At 46.3% G+C, this 26,933-nt stretch overlaps 1 protein-coding gene across 1 annotated transcript; it reads left to right on the forward strand.

The window, feature by feature from the left end:
* Nucleotides 1–1,299: 1,299 nt before the first annotated feature.
* On the forward strand, nt 1,300–16,802 carry LOC129400092 (claudin-34-like). The gene is made up of 2 exons (XM_055123079.1): nt 1,300–1,409; nt 15,875–16,802. Exons 1-2 carry the CDS (start codon nt 1,336–1,338, stop codon nt 16,485–16,487), a joined length of 687 nt encoding a protein of 228 aa, XP_054979054.1. The 5' UTR covers nt 1,300–1,335; the 3' UTR covers nt 16,488–16,802.
* The last annotated feature ends 10,131 nt before the right edge of the window (nt 16,803–26,933 follow it).

Below are 26,933 nucleotides of genomic sequence, written 5' to 3' on the forward strand. Positions count from 1 at the left end.
CCCCACCCCTCCGGCCGCAGCATGACAGATTTTAACAGCCAGGGAGATTGGGCCCTTGTGCAGAGGCACAGGCACAGCTTGGGCCAGGATGCACATTTGCACCCAGCGCCAACAGTGCCCCTGACAAGCTGTGCTGGGGTGCAGAGAGGCACCTGCACGTGAGAGATGGACTGGGTGGGACAAGCAGTGGATGGCCCCGGGTGGAATTCCAGGGCAGCAAGTGGATGAAACGGGAGTCCCGGCACTGGGCCCACGAAGCTGACTGCAGTGCCCCCGGCCTCTCTGCTGGCGCTCCCTGGGACAGCTGGTGGCTGACACACAGGCATGGTGAGGTGGGCGTGGGGGCCAGCCCTGAGCAGCGAGCCCCACGCTGGTGTCACTTGGGGGCGGCGACGGTGGTGGCCCTGGGCATCTAACAAGAGTCCAGCCTGCCAGGCCGACAGTGCGTCACCGAGCACTGTCCTCGGAGCCTCGACTGCGATTCTCCCGAGGAGGCAGAGCCCGCGCTGGGGCAGCATCGTCTGCCTGACGTCATCACGGGACGAGGAACTAAAGGGGGTGCGTGATGCTGAGATGGCCCCGGGCCCCTGCACAGTCCCAGTGTGTGTCCAAGGTGCTCATGTGGTATCTGCAGGCCGGGGGCCTTGTCTGTGTCTGGCCTTGGTGGGTTTCTCCAAGGCAGGGCCCGGGACTGTGCCCAGGAGCAGCGCGGGGCGGCTGAGAGGCAGGTTCAGGCTGGTGGTGGAGGGAACAGAGAGAGCACGCAACGGGGAGGGCGCTGGCCTTGCCCACGGCCCAGCTGGGTTCCATCCCTGGCATCCAATATGGTTCTCCAGGCATGGCCAGGAGTGGTTCCTGACCCAACCAGAGCGTCAGCGGGTGTGGCCCCGAACACCCGGTCAAGAAGGAAACGGGCTGGGGAAGGGCAGCAGAGCAGCGCGGCTCAGCCCCGGTGTTGCTCCTGTTTGCCCCGGTGCAGAGCTAGGACATGGCGAGGTGCGCTGGCCCTGGGCGGTCCTGCTGCTGTCTCCGTGTGCCAGAGGCGGGCATGCTCAGGCGGCCCTGGGGGAGGGTGGGTAGCGGGGGCTGCTCCCAGAGAGTGGGTTTGTGTGAGTCTGGACGGCACCCGGGGTTGCTTCAGCCTGTGTACGCTTCCCCTCAGAATCCAGCTGATGCCTGGAACTCCTGCATGCCCCCCCTTCCCCCGCCCCGGGGAGCCTGTGACAGGTCGGCAGGGTTCTGAGGCGCCCCGCCTAGCAACGGAATCCTGCAGTCCTCGCAGGCGAAGGCGGCAAAATGGGCAGAGCAGAGCGTTATACTCAGGCCAGACTCGGCATGAAGTCCAGGAAGAGGTCGGACTCGGCCCGGCGCAGGGCGCTGAGCACCATGGAGACGGCCCTGAGGAAGAGGTGAGTGGGGCGCGGCTGCCCAGCGAACCAGGCTCTCAGCTTCCTCCCCGGGGGTCCCCAGATCCCGGGGTGCTCATGAGGCCTGGGCAAGGGGCAGCTGGCAGACAGGGACTGGGGGCGGGACCCTCACCTCCAGCCCCCAAGACAGAGTTGACCGTTTCCCCGCCGAGCTGACTGGAACTAGCAGCTGCTGACCTCGGTGCCCAGCCAACCCGCGTCCCCCGTCCCATTTATGCCCCCCTTCTCTTGCCCACTGCAGCCCTCCCACACACAGCACTCCTCCATGTCTGCTGTCTGTGTGTGACTTCACTTCCCCCAACACACCGTCAGGAAGAGCCCAGCCTGGCCCACTTCATCCGGACTGCCTGTCCTTTGAGGCCCCCCACCATTGCCCCCGGAACAGGAGGGCCCAGAAAATCCCATTCTTGCCACAGCCCCAAGGCCCTTGTTCATGGCCCCACCTGGGGAGAAGCCGCTGGTGCTGGCGTGAGTGCTGGTGCGGTAGCTGCCCTGCGCAGTGCCCCGGGAGGGGAGATGGTTTCAGGTGTTTTGCGTGCATGTGTGTCTGTGTGCATGTGTGTGTGCATCTGTATCTCTATGTTTCTGTGTTTGTGTGCATTTCTGTGTGTGCCTTCATGTGTTTCTGTGTGTGTGCGTGTCTCTGTCTGTGTCTGTGTCATTTATGTGTGTGCATCCTTGTGTGTATCTGTGTGTCTTTATGTGTGCATCCGTGTGTGTATCTGTGTGTCTTTGTATGTGTGTCCGTGTGTGTATGCGTGCGTGTGTCTATTTGCTTGTGTGTCGGTCTGTGCTTGTGCCTTTGTATCTGTGCATTAGTGTGTGTGCATGCTTGTGTGTGTGCATCTGTGTCTGTGTCTCTGTGCATTTATGTGTGTGCATCTGTTTGTGTATCTGTGTGTCTGTGTCTGTGTCTCCTTGTGTGTGTGCGTCCGTGTGTGTGCATCCATGCGTGTGTTTGTCTGTTTATATGTGTACGCATCTGTCTGTGTCCCTTTGTATCTGTGCGTTTGTGTGTATGCATTCGTGTGTGTATGCATCCGTATATATGTGTGCGTCTGTGTGTGTATCGATGGTGTGTCTGTGTCTGTGTGAGTTTGTGTGTGTGCATCTGTGTCTGTGTGTGTCTGTGTAACTGTTTCTGTGTGCATTTGTGTGTGTGCGTTCATGTGTGTCTGTGTCTCTGTGTGTGTGTCAGTGTCTGTGTATTTATGTGTGTGCATCCGTGTGTGTATCTGTATGTCTGTGTCTGTGTGTTTCACCATGTGTGTTAGTGTCTGTGTGTGTGCATTCATGTGTTTCTGTGTCTGTGCTTGTCTCTCTCTGTGTCTGTGTGCATGTATGTGTGTGCATCCATGTGTATCTATGTGTCTTTTTGTGTGTGTCCGTGTGTGTATTCGTGTGTGTGTCTGTTTGCTTATGTGTGCGTCTGTGCTTGTGCCTTTGTATCTGTGCATTAGTGTGTGTGCATGCTTGTGTGTGCATCTGTGTCTGTGTCTCTGTGCATTTATGTGTGTGTATCTGTGTGTCTGTGTCTGTGTGTCCTTGTGTGTGTGTGCGTCTGTGTGTGTGTGCATCCGTGTGTGGTTGTCTATTTACATGTGTGTGGATCTGTGTGTCCCTTTGTATGTTTGCATTTGTGTGTGCATTCGTGTGTGTGCATCCATAACTATGTGTGCATCCGTGTGTGTCCATGTGTGTGTCTGTGTCTGTGTGAATTTGTGTGTGCGCATCTGTGTCTGTGTGTGTCTGTGTATCTGTGTCTGTGTGTGTTTGTGTGTGTATCCGTGTGTGTATCTGTGTGTCTGTGTGTTTGTCACCGTGTGTGTGTCTGTGTGCATGTGTGTGTGCATTCGTGTGTTTCTGTGTGTGTGCGTGTCTCTGTGTGCATTTATGTGTGTGCATCATGTGTTTATCTGTGTATCTTTGTGTGTGTGTCCCTGTGTGTGTATCAGTGTGTGTCTGTTTCCGTGTGTGTGCATCTGTGCGTGTGCCTTTGTATCTGTGTGTTAGTGTGTGTGCATGCTTGTGTGTGCATCTTTTTTGTCCGTGCATCCGTGTGTCTGTGTCTGTGTGTGCATTTGTTTGTGTCTGCGTGCGTGTGTGTCTGCGTCCGTGTATTTGCCTGTGTGTGTGTCTGTGTCTGGGTGTTTGTGTGTGTGCATCCATGTATTTATGCTGTGTGCGTTCGTTTGTGTCTGTGTGTGCGACTGTGTTTGTGTCTCTGTGCATTTATGTCCATCTGTGTGTATCTGTGTGTCTGTGTGTCCTTGTGTGTGTGAGTATGTGTGTGTGCATCTGTATGTGTCCCTTTGTATCTATGTGTTTGTGTGTGTGCATTCGTGTGTGTGCATCCATATTTATGTGTGCGTCCGTGTGTGTGTCTGTGTGTGTGTCTGTGTCTGTGTGAGTTTGTGTGTGTGCATCTGTGTATCTGTGTCTGTGTGCATTTGTGTGTGTTAGTGTGTGTCTGTGTTTGTGTGCGTGCATCAGTGTCTGTACATTTATGTGTGCCATCCGTGTGTGTATCTGTGTGTCTGTGTCTGTGTGTGTGTCCCCGTGTGTGTTTGTGTCTGTGTGCGTGTGTGTGTGCATTCGTGTATTTGCCTTTGTGTTTGTGTGTCTGTGTCTGGGTGTTTGAGTGTGTGTATCCGTATATGTATTCTGTGTGCGTCCGTGTGTGTGTGTGTGTGTGTGTGTGTTTGGGCACTGTTGCCCAGCACAGCTCACAGCTGACACTCTCTCCCCCCGGCACGGGGGGTGCAGGTTGGATGGCTGTTATGTGGTCCCTACCCACTGCCACGGTCATGTCGGGCAGGTGGGGTGAGAGAGAAGACACCCAAGCCCCCATCGCGGGCAGCGAGGGGTCACACAGGGGTGGAGTTGGTATCACCCGTGTCCCCCGTCGCATCCCCCAATTGCTCTGGGCTGAGTGGCCAGTTTCTTGACCTTAGTGGGTGTGCCAGTGTGCCCCGAACCCCACCCAGCTGAGGGCTTCTCGGCACGACTGCCTGCGCCCAACAGCCTGCTCGTGCTCTCAGCACACTGGAAGGTGGCGAGCAGCGAAGGGGAGGGAGGGGGTGAAGCCCAGTGGGGCCAGACTCCTGTCTTGCACCTGTTTTCTGGGACTGCCAGGACCCATTTCCCCAGCCTGCCCAGAACCCAGGAGCGGCCTGATGTTGCCACCTTGTGGGCCGTGGGCAAACTACACCTTCAGGAGCGAGGAGCATCCTCCCATCCCTGAACCCAGAAAATAGCCTACCCTGAGGGCTTCTATTGTGTCCCAGAGAATTCTGCTCTGCACGTGTGGTCCTTCACGTGAACATTGAACCCAGGTGTTTGGAGGGACACTGGGAGGCTGGAAAGTGTCCTAATGACCGCTGCAAGATTATTGTACGGGTTTGTAACATTTGGGGTTTTCGTCCGTTTGTTTGGGGGCCACACCCTGCAGTGCCCAGGGCTTACTCCTGGCGCAGTGCCCAGGGATCCCTCCTGGTGGGGCTTGGGGGACCCTATGGTGCTGGGGATTGAACCTGGACTGGTCACAGGCAAGGCCAACCGTACTATGACCGAATTTTTTAAAGAATTTAAATAGAAAGAACCTTGATTTACACACTTACTGATACTTGGCTTTTACTCATATAATATTTTTTGCTTGACGTTAAATTTTTATTTTTTTCTTAAATTGAATCAGCGTGAAATACACAAAGTTGTTTATGACAGGTGCAAAGTACCTTAACAAAAGCCTAGCACACAGAATCCAATGACTCATCGAAAATATCATAGTCCATGACCAAGTAGTGTTCATCCTGGGGATTCAAGGATGGTTTAACACTCACAAGTCAATCAGCATAAAACAAAGTATCAATAAAAGAAAAGATAAAAGCCATATGATCATATCAATAGATGCAGAGAGAGAGCATTTGACAAGATCCAGCACTTGTTCATGATAAAAACTATCAATAAAATGGGAATTGAAGGAGATTTCTCAGTTTCGTTAAAGCCATCTAGGGCTCCATTAGCCAGTATAGTCAAAAGCTTTCCTCTTGAGTCACAGTATTATTCTCCATGGGAAGAAAATAAAAGCCTTCCTCTAAGGGACAAGACAAGGATGCCCACTCTCGACACTCCTGTTCAGTCTAGCACTGGAAGTTCTTGCCATAGCAGTTTGGCAAAGAAAAGATATCAAGGGCACCCAGATAGGAAACAGGTGAAGCTATCACTCTTTGCAGATGACATGATATTCTACTTAGAAAATCCTAAAGACTACAAAAAAGCAGCTCCTAGACACAATTGGTTTGTATAGTCAAGTGGCAGGCCACAAAATCAACAATTCCTCAAGGTAGAGAGATAGTAAGAAAGAAATTGTCATAGAGGCAGGGGGTGCGGTGGGGGGTGGGATGGGGCTGGCGGGAGGGGTACTGAGAATGTTGGTGGTGGAAAAAGTACACTGGTAGAGAGATGGTGTTCGATCTTTGTATGACTGAACTCAATCATGAAAGTTTGGTAACTATATCTCAGGGGGATCCAATGAAAACAAAGTTCATGGTCAGGTTTCTGCCCTATAAAGTTCCAACACCGTCCCTTCGCCAGGGTACATTTCTCACCACCAATGTCCCCAGCTCCCCTTCCTAAGCAACACCAATCCCTATTCCAACACCAATCCCACCAGCAGTCTCAAACTTCCCTCCACCAGTGCTCCATCCGCCCCTGCCTCCCCACCCTGCCCGCCACCTTGACAGGCCCGTGACAAAGTTCAGTGGTTGCAGCTTAGATCTCTTGTGTTCAGTGTTGCTGAGTCTGAGGTTTGGCCGTGTGGCTGTACCCCTCACCCCTGTCACCAGGATCACCGAAGCCCTCAGCCCTGTTCCCCAGGACTAACTTTCTCGTTTATTCCTTCCCCCTCTGGATTTCTTTCCTTCCCTGCCCTTTTCCTCCTTGTGCTCTGGAATCAGGGTGACGTAGGCATCCCCCCACCCTTGACTGCATTGCATTCTGTCACCCAGTGGTTCTTTATACCACAGAGAAGTGAGGTCACCTGTGTCTGGCTTCTTCTGGCTGACGTCACTCAACATGAGATCTTCCAGTTCCAACCAGGTTGCAGCAAATTGCCTGAGTTCATTGTTCCTTGCAGCTGCGTAGTATTCCATGGCGTCTATAGAGCACATCTTTAGATTCATTCATCTGTTACTGGACACCTAGACTGATTCCATATCTTAGATAATGTACTGGTGTGCATATGTCCTCTTTTTTTTTCTTTTTGGGTCATACCCGTTGTTGCACAGGGGTTACTCCTGGCTCTGCACTCAGGAATGACTGCTGGCGGTGCTTAGGAACCATATAGGATGCTGGGATTCAAACCCAGGTTGGCCATGTGCAAGGCAAACGCCTACCCGCTGTGCTATTGCTCCAGCCCCCATATGTCCTTTTGAGAGAGTGTTTCTATGCCCTGGGGTAGATGTCCCAAAGCCGTATTGCTGGTCATATGTCAGCTTAATTCTAAGTTTACTGAGAACCCTTCACACTGTTTTTACAGGGGTTGGACCAGACAACAGTCCCACCAGCTGTGGAGGAGAGCTCTTTTCCCACCACATCCCCACCAGCATAGATTGTTCCTACTATTTTTTGTTTGTTTGTTTGGTAATCAGCGATCCTTTATTTTTCTCTCTTAGCATAGCTGTGACTATGCATAGCACGACTTAGCTATGACATAGCATAGCGGACTGGAGCGATAGCACAGCTGGTAGGGCATTTGCCTTGCATGAGACCGACCCGGGTTTGATTCTTCTGCCCCTCTCGGAGAGCCCAGCAAGCTACCAAGAGTATACTGTCCGCACGGCGGAGCCTGGCAAGCTACCCGTGGCATATTCCATATGCCAAAACTGGTAACCACAAGTCTCACAAAGGAGACGTTACTGGTGCCTGCTAGAGCAAATTGGTGAAAAACGGGACTACAGTGCTCCAACATAGCTGTGTAGAAACAGTGAAGGGTGGGAGTACACAGAAGTTGGGTTGGACATCATCGTAACAATAAACAGATGTAAAGCCCCTCCTTCAGGGGAAGTTCTTCTAGGAGATTAACTCAAGAACAAAATCTCACCCGGGAGTTCATACTCTAGATTCCCAGGAGATCCGCTCAAGGATTCTATCTAAGGGCATATTGCTTTCTCCTTTCCTTAGCTAGTCATTCATTCAAATAAAAAATCATTACATTGACTTCTTAGAATATTTCTAGTCATTTTGTATGAACACAGTAAGAGATATATTAAGCTTCAAAAGTGGCTCTTCCTGGGGACGTCTGGCTACATTCCCCAGACTACAGTATAGTAGGCCAGTTTAGTCTTTCTTAATCCCAGCGGGATTGGATGTCCCCAGGGGAAGCCATATGTCATTGTGGTATCAAAAAGGGACAAGCTAAGCACCATGAGAAGTATAATAAGTTAAGAGCCCGGTCATGGAACAAACTGTGTCATAACCGCAAAAGGTACTGGCCATTACTATCTGGGGGAAGGTACTAGTAATGGCCAGTATCTTCCACCCTTATTTTGTCGAGCTGTTTGTTTGTTTGTTTGTTTGTTTGCATCATGAATGAATGTTGGATATCATCAAAAGCTTTCTCTCCATCAGTTGATTTGATCAGGCTCTTTCTTTTATTGATGTGGTGTATTGTGTCCACTGATTTGCATATGATGAACCACCCTTGCATCCCAGGTATGAATCACACTTGATCAGGGTGGATAATATTTTACAATATATTGTTGGATTTGCTTGGCTATATTTTCAAGATTTTTGCATGGATGTTCACCAGGGAGATTGGTTTGAAATTGTCTTTTCTGGAAGTGTCTGTTTCCTTTGGGTGTTTGTGTTATGTTAGCAAGATAGTAGGTGTTAGGAAGGATGTTTTGAAGACCTTAGAAAGTCTAGGCAGTGAAGTCACCAGTGAAACTGTCTGGACCAGGACTTTTGTTTTTGGGGAGATTCTTAATTACTGCTTTAATTTCTTTACTTGGGATTGGCCTGTTTAGGCTTTCTACTTCCTCTTCATTCAACTTTGGGAGAATATGTGACTCTAAAAATCTATCCATTTCTTAAGATTCTCCAGCTCTAAAGTTGTTCATAGAGAACTGTCATTATATTTTGAATTTTCAAAAGTCCGTTTTTTTACCAAAAAAAAGAGAAAGATCTTTTGAGGTTTGTATTTAGGTTGTTGATTTGGGTTTTTTTTCTTTCTTAACATAAGCCTGCATTGCTATGTATTTTGTATTGCAGCTTTTGCTGTAACCCATAGATTCTGGTAGCTTGTGTCTTCATTGTCAAAATATAATGACAATGTCAGGAAAAGTTTGTATTCTTCCTTGATTTCTTGTTTGATTGAATGATTGTTTAGCAGTGTTTTGTTCAGCTTCCAAGTGTTGGAAGTTTTCCCCATCTTCTGTGGTTTATTTCTACTACATGGCATTATGGTCTGAGAAAGTACTCTGTAAAATTTCTATATTCGTAGGCTCCTTAAAGACTATGATCCTCGAGGGCTACTAATCACTTTTGGCACCCAGCGGTTTCTTGCAGAAATGCATCTAGACTGTGAACTGAGCTACAACCCGGGTCACCCGGGGAGGGGTAAGGTTTTTCTCTCTCGGCCTTCCCTTTTGGTGAATTCTGGCAGAAATCTCTCTGGACTTAATTACTAAAATATCAGAAATCCAAACCCGTGTGGCTGCTCTTGCAGCCGTGCAAGCTCATATACTCTTCACTCTCAGCAACGAAAAACAAAATCATCAAACTATGCCTTTCCAGCAGGTTTGATTTTGAGGGAAAATTCTAAAAAATAATAGTGAGTCCTCTGTTGAAATACTGAATGTACTCAAAGTATAGGGAGAGTAAAGTGAATATCATTAGCCACTCAGGTCGGGGGATGTAGGAAGAGGGGTGTATCGGGGTTCTTGGTGGTGGAACATGTGCAATGGTGAAGGGATGGTGGTTTGATCATTATATGACTGAGACTTAAACCTGAAAGCTTTGTAACTTTTTTCACGGTGATTCAATAAAATAAATATTAAATAAATAAATAAAATAATAATTAACCTTCCATTGAAAAAAATTTCCTGTTTATAACCGTGTCCTGGTGGGGTAAGAAAGTAACAATTTCATGTCATTAGATATTATGTTTTGAGTAGGATTCCTTTGTGCTGAGTTAGTTTAAGGTGATTGGATTTTAATTGAGAGAGTAATAATGTCTACCTTTTTAAAACCCAATTATCAAAAATCATATTTGCTTTCCTTATGCTTTTGCCTTCATATTCAATCCAAGAATAAAAATCGAAGCATCTCACCCACAAAGAATTTCTATATTTGTAAATTTATGTATGTCTGAGTTTTGCACTAACAGGGAATCTATCCTGGAGGATGATCTATGGACACAAGAGAAGAATGTGTATTCTGTTTCGGGGATTAAGAGCCCTGTATATGTCCAACAGTTCTTTTAGCCCCTTATCTAAATCTCTGGTCTCTTTACTAATATTCCAACTAGATGATCTGTGTAGGGTGAAAGTGGAGTGCTGAAGTCTCCCACCACTCCTGTGTTTCTGTCAATGTGTTTCTTTAGGTTTGTGAGCCTTCCTGGGCCTTCATTTGGTACATAAATGTTGATGACAGTATTATTTTGGTCTTTTGTCCCCTTAACAATAAGTAGCGTCCACCACTGTCTCTGAGTACTTCCTTTATATTGAATGGAATTAGGTCTGATAGAAGTATGGTTGAACCAGCTTTTTCTGTCCCCCACTTCCAATGGACTTTTATGATTGTTTTTCATCCTTTCACTCTAAATCTGTATTTATCCTGTGTTTTTAGGTGTTTCCTGTAGGAAACAAGTGAATGCATTTTCTTTTCTGATCCATCCAACTACTCTATGACTCATTATAGGGAAGTTTATTCCATGGATATCGAGAGAGATTAATGATAGATAGGACTGTATTGCCACTTTTGTGAATGTGTGTGTGGAAGGAATCAAGTTGTTTTTGCAATTCCTATATTGCAAACCACAACACACCAAAGAGGAGAGAGAGCAAAAGGGAATGCCCTGCCACAGAGGCGGGGTGGGGTGGGGGAAGGTGTTGGGTTTGTGGGAGGGATGCTAGGATCATTGGTGGTAGAAAATGGGCACTGTTGGAAGGATGGGCACTCGATCATTGTATGACTGAAACATAAGCACGAAAGTTTGTACGTCTCTAAATGTACCTCACAGTGATTCCTGTAAACATTTTAAAAATTTTTTAAAAAGTTTCTGTGCCCTTAAGATGCTATTTCAGTGGTCATGAGAGTGAATAAGTAATCTCATTTGTATAGAGGGTTATTATGGACGCATTTGAGGCCAAATGTCAAAACAGACAACCCTTGGAGTTGGTGAAGTTCAAAGGGTAAAACTGTCTTCCAGTTGTTTTTCAAGTTGGTTGGAAGGGGGAAATTGTAGTCTGAGTCTGAGCAGATTTGGGTTGACTAACCAGGGGTCTTCCTTGGTCCAGAGGATCCAGGGAGTGGTCATGAGGCAGGGGACACTGGGCAGGAAGAGGGTAGGAACCCTTGACACACCTGGATGACTGAAGAGGCCAGCATCAGCATTATGGGACAGTAGGGGCACGTGCTGGGTAGGAGATCTGGGTGGAGGGGACTTCCTCTGTCCACGTGATGTACGGAGAGGTCAGAGTGCCAGGGCAGTGGGATGGGAAGAGGGTAAGAGCCCTCTATGTTCGGGGGCTGGAGCAATAGCACAGTGGGTAAAATTTTTCTATCTTAGCTCAGGGTCTTTATCTGAGGATTTACTACGCTTTTCATCAGCATTTGAGCCTTTTGTGTTATTGGTTTCATTTGTTGAGTTTTCTTGACATCCAGGTTACCTTCCTATCTACTGTGGTGAGCTCCTACTGGAATTTCAGTCCTGTGCAATTTGAAAGTGTCCAGACATTTCAAAATATGTAGAACTGGGATGAGTCTGCAGAGATCCTTAGTGGAGCCATGGAGTGAGGTCCTTTGGCGTGGTGGCAGCTGTGGGGTGCAAGTGTGGCTAGCGGGTCATGCGAAAGTGTCCAGACAGGGACAGGACTCGGCCAGCCCCAGTCCTGAGAGTACCCACAAGTTTTCAGTGGGCGGTGGGTGGGAAATGGGGCAGGAGACAGAACTGGTATGCCCGTGAATTCAGCTGCTTGGCATACATCTCCCTGGAGATTTAGTAACGCTGAAGAGTGGGGCTGATGAGTGGGTCAGCATGGTGGCACGTTAGAGGACGGCCTGACTGCTGGGGCTTCTGGAAAGGTGGGGCATGGGTGGTACGTTTATTTCTTATACTGAGTCTGCAGGCTGCAGAGCCTGGGTTCTAGCTCAGAGAGTTATCTCTCTCTCTCTTTCTCACTCCTTTCTCACCCTTTCCTCTCTCATCGTGGCTGCATGGTCTTTTGCTTGGCCTGAGACCCAGCACTCAGGTTGTACTGGGTATGTGTATGTGGCTGGCCACAGTAAGAACAGCAGCGCTTCCTGTAAGGTCATGAAAAATACCTCGGGGTCAGAGTGGCAGTCTAGCATAGGCAGCTCCTGTTGTCCTCACTCAGCCAACCCAGATTGAATCTCTGGCACCCTATAGGGGCCCCTGAGCTCCACCAGAAGTGATCCCTTTGCATTGCTGGATGTGGCTAGGAAGGAAGGAAAAGGAAAGATGGAAGGGGAAGGAGGAAGGAAGGAATAAAGAAGGAGGAAGGCAGAACGAAAGAAGGAGGGGGAAGGAGGAAGGCAAAGAGAAGGAAGGGGGAGGAAGAAAGAACAAAGGAAGAAGGCAGGGAGGAAGGGACAGGAAGAAGGAAGGGGTAGGAAGGAAGAAAGGGAGGAAGAAAAAAGGAGGTTGGAAGAAAGAGAAAGCAAGGAACAAGGAAGAAAGGAAACAAAAAGGAAGGAAGGGGTAGCGAGAAAGGGAAGAAAGAAAGATGAAGTACGAAGAGAGAAGAAAGAAAGGGGAAGAAGGAAGGAAGGAAGGAAGGAAGGAAGGAAGGAAGGAAGGAAGGAAGGAAGGAAGGAAGGAAGGAAGGGAGGGAGGGAGGGAGGGAGGGAGGAAGGAAGGGAGGGAGGGAGGGATGAAGGAAGGGAGAAAAGGAGGAAGGAAGAAAGGAAGGAAGAGAGGGAGGAAGAAGGGAGGGAGGAAGGGAGGAAGGAAGGAAGGATGGAAGGAATGGAGAAATGGAGGAAGGGGAAGAGGAAGGAAGGAAGGATGGAAGGAAGAGAGAAAGGAAGGAAGAAAGGAAGGATGAAGGAAGGGAGAAAGTGAGGAAGGAAGGAAGGAAGGAAGGACGGAAGGAAGGAAGGAAGGAAGGAAGGAAGGAAGGAAGGAAGGAAGGAAGGAAGGAAGGAAGGAAGGGTAAAAGGAAGGGAGAAAGGAAGGAAAGAAGGAAGGAACGAGGGAGGAGAGGAGGGAGGAAGGAAGGAAAGAATGAAAGGAGAAAGAAGGAAGAAGATTGGAATGAAGGGGAAGGAGCTCTGTGTCTCAGGACAGTGGACGTGGTGTCCATGCCAACAGTTTTAGTATTACACAGAGGCCGCGAAGTTGCTTTTCAGCATTTGGCCTCGTGAGGACACTGATATGGTGCCTTTGGCCCAGTGCCCTGAAGTGCAGCCCACTGTGTGGAGGGTCGGTGCGGGTGGAGGTTGGGGGCAAGTGTTGTCCCTGGCTCTTGGCATGTTGTTGGGGTGAGATGCCCGAGACAGAGGGTGAGGGTCCAGCGGTCTCTGCAGGCCCATGACTTGGATGTTCCACACCCAATCTGGCCTCGCCCCAACCCTGTGCCTGAACTCTCTCTCTCTGTCTCTGTCTCTCTGTCTCTGTCTCTCTCTCTCTCTCTCTCTCTCTCTTATATGCACAACACCATTGATGGCAGCAATTACACAAGAGTTAGGATATAGAATCAGCCAGTGTCCAACAGCAGATAAGTGGATTCTGAAGGAGCGGTATATAGACAATGGAATACCATGCAATTGCAAGAAACAATGCCTTAATCAAAAAGTTAATTTAAAAACTCAGACACTGATCTGCTACTAAAAAATTTAAAAAGTTTGCACAGAAGAAATTTTTTTAAAAAATATTTTTTTGAAGCCTCTTTAACAAATGGTGCTGGCACAACTGGACAACCACATGCAAAAAAATGGGTTTAGACCTTGACCTGACACCATGCACAAAAGTCAGATCAAAATGGATTAAAGACCTCAACATTAGACCACAAACCATAAGGTACATTGAAGACAAGGTCGGCGAAACCCTCCACGATATTGAAGATAAAGGTATCTTCAAAGGTGGCACGGAACTAAGCAATCTAGTAAAAACAGAGATCAACAAATGGGACTACATTAAACTAAAAAGCTTCTGCACCGCAAGATATACAGTGACCAGAATACAAAGACTATCCACAGAATGGGAAAGGATATTTACACAATACCCATCAGATAAGGGGTTGATATCAATGGTATATAAAGCACTGGTTAAACTCTACAAGAAGAAAACATCCAACCCCATCAAAAAATGGGGCGAAGAAATGAACAGAAACTTTACCAAGGAAGAAATACGAATGGCCAAAAGGCACATGAAAAAGTGCTCTGCATCACTAATCATCAGAGAGATGCAGATCAAAACAACCATGAGATACCACCTCACACCACAGAGACTAGCACACATCCAAAAGAACAAAAGCAACCGCTGTTGGAGAGGATGTGGGGAGAAAGGGACCCTTCTTCACTGCTGGTGGGAATGCCGACTGGTTCAGCCCTTCTGGAAAACAATTTGGACGATTCTCAAAAAATTAGATATTGAATTCCCATTTGACCCAGCAATACCACTGCTGGGAATATATCCCAGAGAGGCAAAAAAGTACAATCGAAACAACATCTGCACATGTATGTTCATCGCAGCACTGTTTACAATAGCCAGAATCTGGAAAAAACCCGAATGCCCCAGAACGGATGACTGGTTGAGCAAACTTTGGTACATCTATACAATGGAATACTATGCAGCTGTTAGAAAAAAGGAGGTCAAGAATTTTGTAGTTAAGTGGATGGGCATGAAAAGTTTCATGCTGAGTGAAATGAGTCAGGAAGAGAGAGACAGACATAGAAAGATTGCACTCATCTATGGTATATAGAATAACAGAGTGGGAGACTATCACCCAAGAACTGTAGAAATAAGTACCAGGAGGTTGACTCCATGGCTTCGAGGCTGGCCTCACGTTCCGGGGAAAGGTCAACTCAGAGAAGCGATCACCAACTACATTGTAGTCGAAGGCCATGTGGGGGAAGGGAGTTGCGGGCTGAATGAGGGCTAGAGACTGAGCACAGCGGCCACTCAACACCTTTATTGCAAACCACAACAGCTAATTAGAGAGAGAGAACAGAAGGGAATGCCTTGCCACAGTGGCAGGGTGGGGTGGGGGGGAGATGGGATTGGGGAGGGTGGGAGGGACGCTGGGTTTACGGGTGGTGGAGAATGGGCACTGGTGAAGGGATGGGTTCCCGAACTTTGTATGAGGGAAGTATAAGCACAAAAGTGTATAAATCTGTAACTGTACCCTCACGGTGATAAAAAAAAAAAAAATTAAAAAAAAAAAAAAAAACAACACAGAAAAAAAAATCATTGAAAGATCAAATTGTTCAACAAAGATAAAGGTGCATCAATTAAATAAAAATAAATGAAATGCAGTGGAATTAGACATATAATTAAATATGGTAAAATCCAGTATTTGTTACTATGCATAAATTAATCATTCATAACAATAAGGATGAATAGTCATAGAGGAAGTAACACTGGCACATAATAAAAGCCAACATAATGTTAAAAAAAAATCTTTGAGGGACTCCGGGCCATTTAAAAGCAATGAAAGAAAGAGTAATATTGGAAACTGACCCAACTTAAAAGAAAGAATGACAACTTGCCAATACATATGTTCATTCTATGTAAAAAAGGAATTTAAGTACAAGTTAAGCAATATATAAATGAAAGTTAATCGATGTCCAAACAACTTTATTTAAGAGTACGGAGAATAAAACATTTACTTTGAACAAAAAAAAATATTTTTTTGATAGTGAATCATCATGAGGTACTTACATAGTTACAACTTTCATGTTTGTGTTTTAGTCATACAATGATCGAGTAGCCACCCCTCCACCAGTGCCCATTCTCCACCACCAATGGTCCCAGCATCCCTCCTACCACCCCCACCCCGACCTCCCCCCACCCAACCCCGCCTCTGAGGCAGGGCATTCCCTTTTACTCTCTTTCCTTTGGGGTGTTGTGGTTTGCAATAGAGGCATTGAGTGGCCATTGTGTTTGATCTATAGTCTACTTTCGGCACGCATCTCCCGTCCCAAGCGGCTCCTCCAAACACCTTTACTTGGTGTGGAACTCTCTCTCTCTCTCTCTCTTGCAGGCCGTGGAAGACTCCCGGACTGTGGAACACGCGGGTCCACCACAGCAACCTGCATGTGGCAAGCTTTGCTCTGCTCACTGTTGGCTTGATCATGTGCACCGCAGCCATGGGCTTCGCCGAGTGGCGGATATGGCACATGAGCAGTCCCCAAGGCCTGGCCCTCGTGGGCATATGGAAAGTCTGCATCTACCAAGTGCCGCGCACCCGCGTCGCATCTTTCTGCCACAGCTATCCGTTCTTCGACAGTTACCTCCCTCCTTCACTTCAGAGAGTCCAGTACCTCCTGCTCCTCGGCGTTATTCTGGGGTACCTGGGAAAGGTCGCCCTCATCATGGCTCTCCGGAATGTGTTCATGGCGAAGACGTCCAAGACGAAGGATTATTTTCTGATGTCCGGGTTTCTGTGCACCGTTGCGAGCATCTGTGTTGTCCTGACTGTCATCTACACGTACCAAGCCGTAAGCAACGAGCAGGGCATTGACTTCCCACCGTCGTTTTCAATGCCCTCCAGGCCCGACTCACAGGAACTCGGCACTGCGCCTTTGGTAGCATCCCTGGGAGCCACCATTATGTTCCTGAGTGGTTTATTTTCCCTTTTCCAGAAACTCCCCTGAGGGAATCACTTGCAGCCTTTCCCCAGAGAACTGTGAAATGACTGGTGGCACTGTAAGGTGCCTGGACCTTCTGGGGAGGGTGACCACGATGATCTACCACACTGGCCAGAGCATGAGACCACCCCTGGGAGTGCTGAGTAGGGAGCAGCTGGCCGTTTCCTCCCGTGGTACTTCTCTGGTGGGTGGGACCAAGAAAGTTCATTAAAAAAAAATTAGTCCAGCGGTCTGTGGGTCTTACTGGATCTGGAGTTTTAATTATTGGTGGATGGGGTTTGCAGAGATAGTCCAAGAATTAAGGTGTTTGTCGTACCTGTGGCCGACCTGGATTCTGTCCTTCAAGCCCCACTAGGAGCGATCCCCAAGTGTGTGTGCCAGGAGTAGCCCTGAGCACTGCCAGATGTGACCCCTAATATTCTGCTCCCAAAATAATTCATTGAGTAATTACTGTTGAGTAAATCATAAAAACTGTACACTGAAAGTATGGAAATTAATTTCTGGGAGGGGGCAAAGCTTCCTCTCAATGCCTTAGCAATTCTACTAACCAACCCATCCAATAGAAAAAAACAGACCTTGTTTCATAGGTCATGCTAAGAACATTTCCCCAGCATATGAAGCTTCCCCAAATCTGCAAAGGGAGAAGAGCATGAAAAACTCTCCCCACATCCATTGCTGGAAGGCTCAGCAGTTGTCACAAACCTGCTGTACTAGCTTCAGTACCTTTTTCTTCCCCTGCTTTAAATCCATTTTTCACATTTCAACTCATTGTAAAAATCTTGTTTCTACAGTGCCTGGGGTTCAAACCCAGAGCCTCACGCATGCAAGCTTCTACCACTGCATGATATCCCTACCCCATGTTGTCCAGTGTGATTGTATGTTTCTCAGAAGGGTTTAAACTCTGGATTATCATGTCCCTTCATAAAATGAAGAAAACAATTTTCTTTAAAATGAGGATTGAAGATTGATTTTTGTTTTGTTTTGTTTTTGGTTCACACCTGGCAAAGCACACGGGGTACTCCTGGCTCTGCACTCAGGAAATCACCGTCGGCACTCAGGGAACCCTATGGGAATCAAATGCGGGTCAACCGCGTGCAAGGCAAATGTCCTACCTGCTGTGCTATTGCTCCAGCGCCCTGATGATTGATTTGAACAGTTGAAACTTTATGGAGTAATTGTGAGCAATGATCCCTAAGGGCATTTCATTACCAGGTGTCAGTGATGGTTGATGGTAAGACTTGTTAGAAATCAAAGCATTTTTGATAAAATCTATTCAGGACTGAGTAATTTTCCTTTTAGGGCGAGTGAAGAAGGGCAGAGGCATAAAGTTTGCTTGTGGGGTCCAGTTTAATCTCTGGGAGCACATTCGGGCAATGGGCTCAGAGTCCCCAAAGGGGCACATAATCCCTTGAGCACAGTGAATAGGACGCCTATGCACTGCAAGTGGAGGGAGAGAAAATAGGAAGGGATGCAGAATGAGAGAAGAAGAGAGAAGGGGCAGAGGGCAAGAGAAAGAAAAGGAACCCGAGAAGGAAGAGGGCGAGAGAGATGACTAGAAGCAGGTTAGTATCTGAAAGAGAAGAATTTTCTTGCAGAAACAGATCTCAGAACAAAGCCAGTTTGAGAACATCAACTGGAGAAAAAATTCACATAGGGCTCTTGGCGTTGCACACACTTGACCCAGGTTCTGTCCCTGGCCCACATGCCCCTGTCAGGTGGGTTCCCTGAGCACAGAGTCAGGAGTTAGCCCCGAGACTGCTGAGTGGGCCCAAATAAACAAATGAGAACAGCGGGAGGGACCCCTAAGCAAGCCTCCAGGAGACCCCCAGGCACCATTGACTGCACCCTCAACACAGCCAAGGAAGGGGAAGGTTGTGGAAAGTGCCACACACTGGCACCGATCCAGGACCAGAACCCAGGCCAGCTCTGGGTTCTTGTGATTAGGCGGGTCCTTGCATGAGCCTGTGTTCCAGGAAACTGTCCCCTTGAGAGCCTGGAGGCCCGTAGTCATGGGATGGTGATGAGGGAGGGGGCTTCTCACAGCACTGCTGGCCTGTGGGAGTGGGGTCTTGGCTGGGGTGGGGAGGGCTGTCCAGTACTGCTGGATGCTTAGAAGCCTCCAGAGCACACTAGCCTTGACACTGCACTCTCCCTCTAGCTGAACCCTAACGTCTCCACACCGTTCCAAATGTCCTCTGGGGACAAAACTGTCTGCTACTGAGAACCTCCAAATTAGGGACAGCTGCTGACTCGGGACACACAATGACATCCGGAAAGGATTTTCAGAAGAGAATTTTGTTGGGTGTTTGGTTTTGTTTGTTTCTGGTCCACACCCGGCAGTGCTCAGGCTTCCTCCTGGTTATGCACTCGGGGATCACACCTGGCAGGGCTCAGGGGACCACAGAGATTGAATGAGAGTCGGCCATGTATTACAAGGCAAACGCCCTACCCACTGTACTCTCCCTCCGGCCCTGATGAAGTTTGTTAGGAAGTAAACTGCAGAGGTCCAAGAAACACAGCATCTGGTTTCCAGCATGTTTCTTGGTTTGTTTGGGGGCCGCACCTGACTCTGGCTTTTGGGGTCTCTCCCTGGGGTGCACGGGATCCCTGAGGGCACTGGGCCTGGAGTGCATGCAAAGATTGTCCAAACCCCAGTCCCATTCCGAGCAGGCTTGGAGGTCTCAATCCCGGGTGCCACACATCTGGGTTCCTCTGCTGGTACCTTCATGTGTGAGGCTCATCCGAACATGTGGAGAGGAATCCCACCAAGGCCAACACCTAGAGACTTAAAAGCAAGCTTCCAGAAGAGAGTGACACAGAGAGTGTCTTGCCCGAGCGCCTGACTGTCTTCCCCGGAGCCCCTTCGAGGGGATGGGCTCCAGCTTCCCTCCCCACCCTGAGCAGAGCTCCCTGCGGCCGAAGACCTCTGGATTCTAGCCACAGCCATACTTGAAGTTAGTTAGATTAAATTTGGGGGCGATGTGGCAGGGGAATATCTGCCAATTCTTCTGGCTCTGTGCTCAGGATTAAGTCTTGGTGGGGCTTAGGGTACTTCATGGGGTGCAAGGGATCAAATTCAGGTCAGTCTCATCCTAGGCGAAAGCCCTACCAACTGTACTCTCTAGCCCAAGCTTCAATTGCTTTCCAGAATTAAGACGTGAATCCTTTATATAAGAGATGAGTGAATCTGAAATTGGATAAACTTAAAGATTCACACTTATGCTGTACCGCTGTGGTTATGAATTATATTCATAATGACCAGAACCTAATTGCTATGAAAATTCCCATCCACAGATGACTGAATAAAGAAAATGGGCTCCACATACCCTAGAGAATATAACTGTAATTCTGAACTGAGGCTGTGTATTTTGGGACAACATGGATGAATAAAGTCAGGCGATTCAATGAAATAAGCCAGGAAGTGGAAGACAGTTGCCAGATGGTGTCACTCATGTGTAGGCGTAGACTATGACCAAAGGAAATTGAACTGGCCAAAAAAGCCGACAATCTTAGCTACAAGACTCAGTGGTTACCGGAAGTGAGGGGGTGGTGTGACAGAGCTGGGAGTGGGTACAATGGTAGAGGGGTATTTTTGGTGGTCGGATTGCTGCAGTGGGTACCCACCGGCTCTGGGTTCTTGTGAACAGTGTGTATGATTATCATGCCTGTTGCAGTAAGGTTTGGTTAGACAGCCTGAGGCATTGAGATATGCACGTGAAAGAAGTACTGTATGGAGGATCACAAACTCTCTGGTGGTGTGTTGTGCCCAGAGCAGCCTGTTCAGCCCCTCTTATTAACTAGCTTGATGTTCTGACCAATGATATTCCGCCACGTAGGCAGAATATGCAAATTAACTTAGTCATGGGAAACAGTATCAAAGTCAGTTACATCACCGGAAGCATCCTCAGTTAAAGTAACAGTAACAGAAAAACAATTTGAACATGCAAGCCTAGCTAGGCCTGAGATTGTGAGATGTTGTACACCAACTTTCCCCCTTTTTTGTTTAAAATGACCAGTAACAAACAACACAAACATTTTCACAAATCTTTCCAGCAATACCTCAATGCTGTTTTAAGAAAATCTAACCTTATTCTACAGAAATTCTTTCTCATTTTACAATAGAGTTTTCATATACAGAGTTCACACATACTAAGTAATATCCAGTTCCAGTCCTGGTCCAGAGATATTTGTCAGCGAAAACCAATTAGTCTCTAAACAAAAGGAACACTTTCATGCCATTTCTGGATGAACTCCACAGTCCATGTTTTTCCACTATCAGGAACTGCCGAAACACTCCCGTTATTAGATTCTTCTCTTATGGCCAAGAAGAATCATTGGCATTCATAAGAAAAATAGAAACTTTCTCCTCAACTTTCATAGATGTTCCAATAAAATATGCATGGAATATTATCCAGTCTTATATAATAAACCTGTTATCTATTAAAACTTATGTTTTGAACTAAAACAGTAACTTTTGAACCAGTTTTATATACAATTATTTCAATTCTCTTTTTATCAACTCAATATAGTGCAGATACAAATTAAAATTATAATATAAATATTTAGAGAGAAAAATGTACTAGCATAACAAAAACTTGTACCATTTTTACAAAGCATGAGGATAACATCTTTTTCATTAATTTCAATAGTTTTTATATCTTAGATGTTGCAAATCATGAATCTTTTACACCAATCTTTAACAATTTTCATCTTGGTTTCACGCTCTAATTTTACAATTACTTTTTTAAAATTTTTATTTTTTACTGAATCACCATGTGGAAAGTTACAAAGCTATCAGGCTTAAATCTCAGTTACACAATGCTCAAACACTCATCCCTTCACCAGTGCCCATATTCCACCACCAAGAACCACAGTAAACCTCCCCCCCACTCCCCACCTCCCCAGCCCCCCACCCGCCAGTGTAGCTGATAAATTTCACTTTACTTTCTCTTTACTTTGATTACATTCGACATTTCAACAAAAAGTTCACTATTATTGTTTGGAGTTCCCTCCCCCCAAAGTCAGACGTGCTTGAAAGGAAGCATTTGATAATTTGTTTTCCATTGTTGAGAATGAAGAGATATGAGGTCGTGTGGCTACAATAGCAGCCACGAGGTTTTGGATTTCTGTATTTTAGTAACTAAGTCCAAAGACATTTCTGCCAGAAGTTGCATCATTGCTAGATCGTACCTCTCTGCTACATTGTATTCCACATATGAGTGCAATCTTTCTATGTCTGTCTCTTTCTTTCTGACTCATTTCATTCAACATGATGCTTTGGTACATCTACACACTGGAATACTATGCAGCTGTTAGAAAACATGAAGTCATGAAATTTTCATATAAGTGGATCAACATGGAAAGCATCATGTTGAGTGAAATGTGTCAGAAAGAAAGAGACAGTTCTTAATAAGCTCCAAAAACAGCAAAACTTTTCAATATTTTTGGAGAACTTATTACTAACCTTTTTGATGGGACTCTTTGCCCAGTTACAAGGATTTCCACTTCTAATTTCAATCTGACTTCAACATTTAAAGCACTCAACATAGACAGACATAAATACAACAAAAATCACATGCATGTGCATTCTTGCATACCTGATCAATTGATCTGACCCTCCAAGAACCAGGGAAGAAAAACTGATGGACAGAGAAAGAAAGGGCAGTCCCCAGGATAAAAATTCCCTGTTGGCCAATTGGGGATTATCCCCCGTTTCTCAGTCTAATTAGCCTGTGTCCTCCTTGTTAAAATTAGGTCAAAAAAGAAGCGCTTCTGTTTTTACAAAGCCGGCAAAAATTTTTATTTATTTTAATTTATTTTTTAGTTATTTTTTTATTTTTAATTAGTGAATCATCGTGAGGGTACAGCTACAGATTTACACATTTTTGTGCTCATGTTTCCCCCATACAAAGTTCGAGAACCCATCCCTTCACCAGTGCCCATTCTCCACCACCAGTAAACCCAGCATCCCTCCCACCCTCCCCAGTCCCGTCTCCCCCCACCCCATACTGCCACTATGGCAGGGTATTCCCTTTTGTTCTCTCTCTCTGATTAGGTGTTGTGGTTTGCAATAAAGGTGTTGAGTGGCCATTGTGTTCAGTCTCTAGTCTACATTCCGCACGCCTCACCCTTCCCCCACATGACCTCTGACCACATTTTACTTGGTGTTCCCTTCTCTGAGACGGCAAAAATTTTTAAGGAAGGAATCCATACCGAGGTTTTTTAATTTGCTATCCCTTATTCACTGAGAAGCTTCAGTCTTTTTGTAGGACACCAAAAATGGTTTCTGTTTGCTGAACTGAAAGCAAAACCTCGTCCCCACCTTTCCAACTGGCCTAGAATCCAACTCTCAGAGACTGGGACCCTGTAAAGGACTTTACATCTCTGACTAATTTTATCTAAATCATTTTAAATTCTATTAGAACTTATTTCTTCTGAGCTATCCTGAATTTCCCAACGTTTTTCCGCTGATATCATTTCATCAGAGCAATTCAAAAAATTTCAAGGTGAACAGTGCTCTGGAATTTGCTGTCTAGAAGTATCTGTGTATATTCCCCCTTTTTGTCTAAGTAACATATCTTTAAGCGAACGATTTTCTCATTCAATAATGGCTTGTCCTGTACTGTTATATGGAATTCCCTTAATATGATTGATACCATAAGCAGGAAAAATCACGCATTTTTGAAGAGGTATAGGCAAGTGCATTATCAGTTTTTCTTGATAACAAGTACTGTTTTTCTTGATAACAATTACTGGTGAATTGCAGGGACTGAAAACAATATGTCCCAATTCCAACTGTTCTGTAACTCATTCATTTCAAGCCTTAAGTTTTTCTTTTGTTCAGGGCTACTGCTCAACACAAACAGGCTGAACCTTTTTCCAGACTATTGGGAGAGCTGTTCTTCGAGCATTGGCCCAAATTAAAAAGGCGATTGCTGAGACACCTCTTTTTCTTTCATATATTTCACACCAAGTTTTTGCAACAAATCTCGTCCCCATAGGGTGATAGCTATTGGAGCAATAGATGGCTGGAGGACCGCCGTGTCTCCATCAGGATCACTACAATGAAGAGGTTGCACACTCTGTTGAACATCAGTGACCACTCCCATACCAGAAAAAGTAACGTCCACACACCGCTTTTTTTTTTTTTTTGCTTTTTGGGTCACACACGGCGATGCACAGGGGTTACTCCTGGCTCTGCACTCAGGAATTACCCCTGGTGGTGCTCGGAGGACCATATGGGATGCTGGAATTCGAACCTGGGTCGGCTGCGTGCAAGGCAAACGCCTTACCACTGTGCTATCGCTCCAGCACCCACACACACCGCTTTTGCCAAACCATAGACCAATGGTGAAAGGCGACAACAGTAACATCAACACCTGAATCTAACATACCCTCCAGTTTTGTCCCAACCTCAAAGCTCATAACTAAATTAGGCTTATCATCAGTAATCCTTTTTGCCCAAAATATTTCTGAATTAGTGCTTCCAAAGTCACCTTTTCTTTATATGCCTGTATTTTTTCTTAGTATGCACGGATGCAAAAGCAGTTGAACGTTATTCCCTTTCATTCTCTCTTTTCTTCTTCTTTTCTATCTATATTTCTTTATTCGCTTTCTTTCTTTTTCTTTTTTCCCTTTCTTTCTTCCTTTCCATATTTCTTTCTCTTTCTTTCTTCTTTCTTTCTTTCTTTCTTTCTTTCTTTCTTTCTTTCTCTCTGTCTTCTCTTTCTTTCTTCTTATTTTCTTTCTCCCTTTCTTTCTCTTTTTCTTTTTCCTCCTTTCTTTCTATCTATATTTGTTTATTCCTTTTCTATCTCTTTTTCTTCTTCCTTCCTTTCTTTCTATCTACATTTCATTATTCTCTCTTTCTGCTTTTTCATCTTTTTCCTTTCTTTCTATAAATATTTCTTTATTCCTTTTCTTTCTCTTTTTCTTCTTTTTCCTTTCTTTCTACCTACATTTCTATATTCCCTTTCTCTTTTTCTTCTTTTTCCTTCCTTTCTTTATATCTATATTTCTTTATTCTCTTTCCTTCACTTTTTTGTTCTTCCTTTCTTTCTTCTTATCTATATTTCTGATTCCTTTCCCTCTCTTTTTCTTCTTCATGTCTTTCTTTCTATCTATATTTTATTTCTTTCATTTCTCTTTTCTTCTTCCTTCCTTCCTTTCTTTCGATATATATTTCTTTATTTATCTCTCCCTTTTCTATTTCTAGGTACCAGGCCTTTATCTTCGAGCCCCGTGTTGAGTGCCATATGTTGCAGGAAGGTGTGGTTAGACATTTTGAGGCATTGAGACATGTGCACGAAAGAAATACTTTATGGAGGATCACAAACTGTCTCTGGTGTTGTGCCCAGAGCAGCCTGTTCAGCCCCTTTTATCAACTAGCTTAATGTTCTAACCAATAATACTCAGCCACGTAGGCAGAATATGCAAATTAACTTAGTCAACAGAAACAGTATCAAAGTCAGTTACACAACCAGAAGCATCCTCAGTTAAAGTAACAGTAACAGAAAAACAATTTGAACATCCCAGCCTAACTAGGCCTGAGACTGTGAGATGTTGTACACCAACACGTGCCCACCAGCAGAGAGCTCTTTTGTTATAGAATCTATTTAACTGTCTCTTTCTTGAACAGCTCATGTGGTTATATGCCTGCAGTCTGCAATACTTACAGAATGAGTAAGTTCCACTTTCTGACAGCAACCCAAATGGCTGTTCCATTTCCTCTCACCACTGTTTTCTGTCCACTACTCACTGCTTACCGATTTTCTCTTCATTCATGCCACAGTAAAATACTTGCTGCTTCTGTTCTTCCACCTGCCCCTTAATTGTTTCTGTTTCCTGATTGGTATGTCCTCTGAGTGCATCTGATTGGAACAGCCAATCAGACTGTATATACAAATGAAGGTGTGCACAAACTATGGTTTGTTGGGTTGGTTTTTTTTTTTTTTGCTTTTTGCTGTTTGGGTCACACCCCGAGATACACAGATACTCCTGGCTCTGAACTCAGGAATTACTACTCGCAGTGTTCACGGGACCATAAGGGATGCTGGGAATAGAACCAAGGTAGGCCTCCTGCAAGGCAAACGCCCTACCAGCTGTGCTATTGATCCGTCCCTCTCAGAGAGCCTGACAAGCTACCGAGAGTATCCCCCCCGCATGGCAGAGCCTGGCAAGCCCCCCGTGGCTAATTTATATTCTCAAAACAGTCACAAAAGTCTCACAATGGAGATGTTACTGGTGCCCCCTCGAGCAAATCGATGAGCAACGGGACCACAGTGCTACAGTATATTATGAAGTTCACATATAACATGTAAGGTGAAAGAAGAATTAGGGTCAAATGTTTCTTTTATTGGGTTTTGGGGTCCCACCTGACTGAGTTCGTGGCTTATTCCAGGCTCTGTGCTTAGGGATCACTCCCCAGGGGCTCAGGGGACTATGTAGAGCGCTGGGGACCAAAACCAAGACAAGTGACTTCCCCAAGTCACAGACGCTGGGTGAAGACTTTTCTCTTCATTTATTTTTGATGCAAGGGTATATACGTATGAACCACACACGCCAACAATGAACTACAACCCCAGCCCAGAGAGTAAAAGCAATGCTTTGTTTATTTGGGGGCCATATCTGGCAATACTCAGGGGTATCTCCTGGCTCTGCTCTCAGGAATCATTCCTGGTGGGCTCAGGAGACCATACGAGATGCCAGGGATCAAACCTCGGTGGGCAGCGTGCACAGCAAGTGCCTTCCATGCTTTACTGTATCTTTAGCCCCTGGAGAAAAAGGGTGTTTTTGATGACTTCATCAGTGATTAGCTTTAAGCTACAGAAGATGGACAGCGGGTGTGTGTGTGTGAGGGGGGCTATATCTGGCAGTGCCATGCACTACTCCCAGCTCTGTGCTCAGAGATGACTCCCAGTTCGAGACCGTGTAGGTCTGGCATCGAACCCTGCCCCCAGCATGTGAAGCATACACTCAGCCCTGCCCTTCGGCAGTCTCTGTGCTCCATTCAGTTTCAGGTTAAATGAGTGTCTGTGTGAAATGGTCAGGGTCACATGTGAAGAAAGAGGATGCAAAGAATTGAGAGGACCGGAAGAGAACACAGTCTTCATAGTTCGGAGGCCGCACAGTTGTGCAGAGTGTGAGAGGTGATGGCACGGGCATCCTGCGACACTGGGGGTGAGAGGAAGCAGCCCGGAGCAAAGGCTGCTATTGGGGCCACTCCACAACCGCCAGATCTCTGGAGAAGCAGGTTTTCCTTTCCTTCCCTGCCCCGGCTCCTGTCTGCAGCCCGCTTAGCTCATTCTTCCAACGCCCAAGGCCCTGTGGTAAATCTCTCCTGTCTGAAGCGTTGAGGCTTTTCCTGGGCAAGCCTGAAGCATGTGGTATTGGAATCCCGCATGATGCAGCCACTCTTCCGATAGCTGGCACAGCTGCACTCCTGCTGCCTCT

This window comes from Sorex araneus, chromosome X (assembly GCF_027595985.1).
Source record: "Sorex araneus isolate mSorAra2 chromosome X, mSorAra2.pri, whole genome shotgun sequence".
Classification (NCBI taxonomy): domain Eukaryota; kingdom Metazoa; phylum Chordata; class Mammalia; order Eulipotyphla; family Soricidae; genus Sorex; species Sorex araneus.